Source organism: Lipotes vexillifer, unplaced genomic scaffold (genome assembly GCF_000442215.2).
Source record: "Lipotes vexillifer unplaced genomic scaffold, Lipotes_vexillifer_v1.1 scaffold1166, whole genome shotgun sequence".
Classification (NCBI taxonomy): Eukaryota; Metazoa; Chordata; class Mammalia; order Artiodactyla; family Lipotidae; genus Lipotes; species Lipotes vexillifer.
The window spans coordinates 1,234,623-1,240,622 of NW_006773421.1; the positions used below are offsets into that span (position 1 = coordinate 1,234,623).

At 48.4% G+C, this 6,000-nt stretch overlaps 1 protein-coding gene across 1 annotated transcript in view; it reads left to right on the forward strand.

Moving 5' to 3' along the window:
- The window catches only part of KCNU1 (potassium calcium-activated channel subfamily U member 1), a 137,853-nt gene that overhangs the window by 117,360 nt on the left and 14,493 nt on the right, over positions 1-6,000 (forward strand). The window contains exons 24-25 of the mRNA XM_007448320.1: positions 2,295-2,366; positions 5,336-5,475. Of these exons, the coding sequence (XP_007448382.1) occupies positions 2,295-2,366; positions 5,336-5,475 (212 nt within the window). The remainder of the gene's footprint in view (positions 1-2,294; positions 2,367-5,335; positions 5,476-6,000) is intronic.

The following is a 6,000-nucleotide window of genomic DNA, read 5'->3' on the forward strand; positions in this document are numbered from 1 at the left end:
GTTAGCCCCCGGGGCTTCTGTTTCCTCACCTGAAGCTAAAGGGTTTTGCTAAAGTCCTAAGGCCATTTCTAGTTCTAACTGTAAACTACACGTGTTGGGCTCCTCCTGTGGCGCTTCCGTGTTTACCATGAATCTACCTGGAAGCATGACTCAGAATTTTAGTGGCAATCAGAAATGTATTCAGCTCTACTCAGCGTGAACAAGAAGTGGCTCTTTTATGGACTGTTTCTTGGGGAGATGGGAGAGGTGGTAAATACAGGAAGGCCCCTACATACGCACCTTCAAGTTGAAAATGTCCAAAGATGCGAACGTGCATCTGGTTCCAGCAAGGAGCCAGAACCTGTGCCATCCACGTCAGGCGTGAGGGAAATGGCAGCTTGCCCTCCGTCTCCTATTGCTGACGGTCCTTCAGCTCTACCATCTCCCACCTGCTCTCCCTCGTCCTGTCAGTAGCTCTTCTTGCCTGTTCACTAGATGCCAGCCCCTGTGTGCCAGCTGTTGTACTGGACTACTGTACTTTTCAAGGTACTGTACTGGAAGATAAAAAAGGATTTCTTTATTTTCTGTGTTTTTTTTAATGTATTATCTGTGTGAAAAGTATTATAAACCTACTACAGTACAGTACTATATAGCTGATTGCGTTAGCTGGGTACCTAGGCTAACTTTGTTGGACTTATGAACAAATTGGACTTATGAACGTGCTCTCGGAATGAAACTTGCCTGTATGTAGGGAACTTACTACATTGTAGAGCGTGGCATTCTCTCTGGGTACAAAACCTCCCCTTGGATCTCCTCTTTCCCCCGTCCCCATCTCAGTGGCCAGTTCCCCCACCCCCGTCCCTTTGTCTGTCTCTCAGGCTGTCTGTCTGACGCCCTGGCTCATCTCACCCACCCTCCGCTACCACTTACCTGGCTTGGGAAACAAAAGACCCTCCACAGCAGAGGGAGGCAGCAGAGAATCTGAATGACAAGCAGAATGTTAACTTTCACAGTATTATTTCCCTGTCACATGCATAGCATTCTCAGAAAAGTTCAAGAAAGGTAACCGGTAGTTTTAAAGCATAAGTTTTAATGAGATCATCATGTGTTTGGTTTGGTTTGGTTGTTTTTTTTTTTTTTTTAATCAGGATTCTAGTTTCCTCTTTCTCTTTTCCCATTCCTTTCTTTACCTTTTCTCGGGGGGGTGGGGGGCGGGGGTTAACTTGGAGACCAAAACTCTGGGGTCATCCTTGTTTCTGAACAGGTTCCAAACAGGTTTTGGACAGGTTTCCTCACCTGTCCGCGCGTGCTAGGGCTGTGTTCCAGACCAGAGCCGGGCATGGAATCTCTTTGGGATTTTTTTTTTTTTTTTTTTAATCAGGATTCTAGTTTCCTCTTTCTCTTTTCCCATTCCTTTCTTTACCTTTTCTCGGGGGGGTGGGGGGCGGGGGTTAACTTGGAGACCAAAACTCTGGGGTCATCCTTGTTTCTGAACAGGTTCCAAACAGGTTTTGGACAGGTTTCCTCACCTGTCCGCGCGTGCTAGGGCTGTGTTCCAGACCAGAGCCGGGCATGGAATCTCTTTGGGATTCGAGGCTCGCAGAGGGAGATGAAGGGCCTCACCTCCTAAGGCAGGAGCTGAATGCGAAGACAGAGGCCCCGTGACCTCCCACCCCAGTCTTGAAGGAACTCCCAAGACATTAGGGGTTGGGGAGGCCAGCCAGAGTTGGGAGGCAGAGACAGTCTTGCTGAAGAAGAAAGAGACCCTCAGCCCAGAGAGGATCTCCAAGAGGCAGAAGCACCAGGAGCCAGTAAGCCAGTCGCAGTGCCTCCACAGGCGCTCCTGGGGCAGCACCTCCTAGTTATTCAGTTTCCTGAAGGTTCTACAAGCAAGTGGATGTGGTTTGAGGCACTGCCTGCCTGAGCCGTCACCGGGCACTCCCAGTTGGTAGAGAACAGTTGGATGTAACTTAGGCTGCCAGTAAGCAACTACAGGGAGAAGGTCACCCTTTTTGGAATTCACTTGAAGGGCCATTTAGAAAACATCCTACACGCACACACACGCACACGCACGCACACGCGCACGCACGCACACGCACACACACACACACACACACCGCACCTCTGGAAAGGAGAGGCTGAGGCCATTTTCTTCCTAAATATAGAGAAAGATTTGGGATTTGGGCATGAGAGCCACTTTGCTCAGATAAAGCACCAAGCGCCACGGTGTGCTTCCGCATCCTTATCTGTGTCGCAAGCCACTTCGTTTGCACCTGTCCATCTCATCCCTCCCTTGTTGCTGTCTGTGTCTACAGGGTATACTCGGTGCTTCAGTGACAATCCCGGGAAATCAAAGTACCGAAGGATCCCCATCCTCACTGAACTGAGTAAGTTGTGTTTCAAGGACAGAATTCAAGGGAGAAGTCTTTGTATCTGAATTTGATGTCCCAAGGGTGTCTTCAGTATCCACAGTCAAAGGACTGAGGACCAGAATGGGGCCCAGAGACCATTATGTGTTTGGATGTTATATTGGGCTTTTACCTGTTTGGTGACGTTGACATCCTCCAGCAGAGCCTGTCATATCTGGGTGTCAGGGTGCAGGAGTAGCTCCTGCCTTCTCCGTTCTTCCAGGGGAGGGGACGTGGATTTGAAAACTGCAAGAAAGGCTCTCCTTAAACCAGCTTCTCTACCCGTCAGACGTCTTCCTCTCCTGCGGTGCTACCAGGGCAGGCACTAGAGTGAGGCAGGTGAGGCCCCCAGGGTGTAGACATTAAGGAAAGGCTCACTCTTGGGGGTCTTTAAATTTTGTGTCCCTTGTGTCTTCTTAATCCCAGCCCTGAGCGGTGCTCTTCTAAAATGGAAATACTCCATGCAGAAATAACAGGATGAGCTGTTATCTCCCATCAACACCTTATGGAAAACGCACGTATATGAAACTTTCCGAGATGTGAGGAGCCCTGGGGGCAGCAAGAAGGGCAGGGAAGGCAGGTGCCTGTGTGCACTGTTTGTGATTCACCAGGGTAGACACTGAGATTTAATGCTAATAATAGTTGGTGAGCAAAAGGGAAGTTACCGAAGAGGGGGTGGTACCTTTAACACAGTTTGGACCAACTCAAAGATGGTCTCTAAAGCTGCTCCTGGGTGTGAGATTTGACTCGATTCCATAGCGTAGCAGACATTTTAGTGGGATTTTTATGATTCAGCATGTGTAAGCTGAGGGAGATTTGTACCCAACTAGATGAGCAGACCTCATAGTCCCAGAAATGAAGCCGGCAGACAGAGAGAGGAGCCAGTAGGTGACACCACCACATGGTTTGGGAGTGGCAGTGCAGCAGGTGGACAACAGTCCAGCCACCCTGGATCCCAGAACTGCAGCTCTCCAAATCCACCTTTGAAGATCTCAGATCCCTTGAGCCTGACTTGTACCTGCCAGCCTATCTGTAACCACCCTAAAGCTGTTGGCTGCAGTTCTTACTTATATTTCATTTTTATTTTGCTACCCTTCTGAGCCGTCTCTGACTCTGAGGTGTATATACACTGAGGACATTGATCAGAAGACTGTCATGTAAGTTACAGTGGTCAGGAGGGACCAGCCAGCTTTTCACCGGCCTCAGAAATGCATCTGGTCACTCTCCAGGGACATACAGCTTTGTTCAAGGAAAGACTTTCTGGCACCAGGCAGTGCCTGTCAAATTAGCCTAACAAATCACCTGCCAGCTCACTCAGTTTTCGTTCTTTGGCCAGCAAGAAAGGGTCACAGTGACGTGAGAGCTGCAGGTCTGATGGCCAGCACTTTGGTACAGAGTGTACAGTGGCCTGCAGGAAAATGTCTGGGAATGCTGAGGCCACTGGTTTAGGATGACACAGCAAGATCTGGACAAAGGCTCCTGGGGTGTGCGTGTGTGCGTGTGTGTGTTGAGGGTTGGCAGTGCAAGAAGAGGAATGTATGTGCACATGGGAAATGCGGGTTGATACTAGTCATTCCTCCTTCATCTTTTATAAAGATGCGTAGTTCTTGGAAGAAAATGATTCCTTAATACCAGCAGTCTATCACTTCCCCCAAATGTACTAAGGAATAATTTTAAGAATTAGAGACGAATGCGGTCTTAGTTAGGAACGTACTCTGAGTTGTATGTCCAGTAGATTCGTTTGGATCTATAATATGACGGTCAAGAAGTTTGAAGGGTCTAAGACTTAAGGCTGCTTGCAAACTAACAGGTTAATCTGCCCAGTTTCACTGATGTGGACAGAAGATGAGAGACCACTGGGTCAGAGACGATGAACAGTTTATTACTCACGTCAATAGCAGTAGCCAGAGTATCATCACTTTTGTGCTGGCTTCCCAAGCCCTCGTTCCCACAGGAGGCCATGGAAAGGTCCAAGTGATACCTGGACCCACCATGAATTGCTTTGTAAGAGAGGAACCCTGAGCTTCTGGAACCAGCATCTTTTATAATGGGCAGTAAGCATGCCTTCCCTTTGCTCTGGTAGGAGATATCACTATCTTCCAGTGCTATTCTCTATACAAACATTTTTGAAGCAGTAATCTTGGAACAAAGGCAATCAGCGCCTCTGCTGTCCTCATAGAAATGACCGATTTCACTGACTACAGAGGCTCCCTACAGGGGGTCTTAGTTGCAGCCTGGGGCCAGCATAGGTTTGCTAATGGATAATTTGGCCACTGCTGCACAGGTCTGATTAGGATGATTCTTGAAGCCCTTGCTGCTTAAAGTGTAGTCCCTGAATCAGCAGTGGGAGCATCTGCAAGCTTGTTGGACGCACAGACTCTCAGGCCCCACCTTAGACCCAGTGGATCAGAATCTAGATTATAACAAGATGCCCAGTTGATTCATAGGCACATTAAATTTTGAGAGGCACTGATTAACCCGTTCTGGGCCCAAACAACTCTAAGGACCCAAGTAAATACCACGCCATCTGTGACATAGTGTATAGAGAAAAAGACAGTAACAGGGGTGAGCAGATGTTCCTATTTATGTCTCTTGTCCCTGTGCGATTATGTAAAGCGTCCCCTTTTTCTTCCAGAAGTGTCCTGTCTTGAAAGTTAAATTATAAAGGGTGACATTCAGGACACTTGCTTGGAGAAACTGAGTCTGAGGTACAAGGATATCTCCTTGATGATGAAGGTCCCCAAGCGGGCTTCCCATCTTCAGGGGATGAAGATATTAATACTTGGAAAGAAAAAGCTATATACTGAAGTTGAGGCAGGTCCCACTTTGACCCTAAAGTAGGCATCAAATCGTTTGAGCGATGGTGCCTGCTTGGCCTGCCTGGTCCCGAAGTCCTGTATCCTTCATCTCACCTGCCTGCCTTTCCTTTTTGCCTCTTTCATTTGCAGAAAATCCTTCCAACATGCACTTTATTGAACAGCTCGGTGGGATGGAAGGAGACCTCTCGGGAATGAGCCTGCACCTCAGCACGTCCTTTGCCACCGGCACTGTCTTTTCCGGCAGCTTCTTGGATTCCCTCCTGGCCACGGTAGGTGCGCTGAAGCCTAGGAGCCCCACGACCAAGCCCCTGCCGCGGGGAGAGTGCGTGGCTCAGGACGGGTGGATGACTAACTAACGCCTCGCAATTCTGCGTGCTTGTTGATTTTCCAGAAAAGCTTGTCCACGCACATAATTTCACCTTTGCTCATGACTACCTGGCAAGGGAAGCCAAATGCTCACATTTTTAAAATTAAAAACGTGAAGCCCTTAGAGCCAGGACACTCAATTCCGGGAGGAATGAGCACATCCACAGAACCTGCCTTTCAGCTTCAAGTGCATCTTGGCTGATCAGGCTCTTTGGCATCAGAGCTTGGGCGGTGATCCTGCTTTCTCTTCTCTTTAAAATATCCCCAAGCTATACAGAAATCATCCATGAAAGGACGCGGGGTTCAAGGAAAGGGCTTTGTTTCTTTGGCCTTTGGTGGTGTGAGTTTTATTCAGAGCTGAGTCCAGTCTCCCTCCACGTTGCCCCTCTTGTGGGATGCTTTTTTTTTTTTTTTTTTTTTTTTTTGCG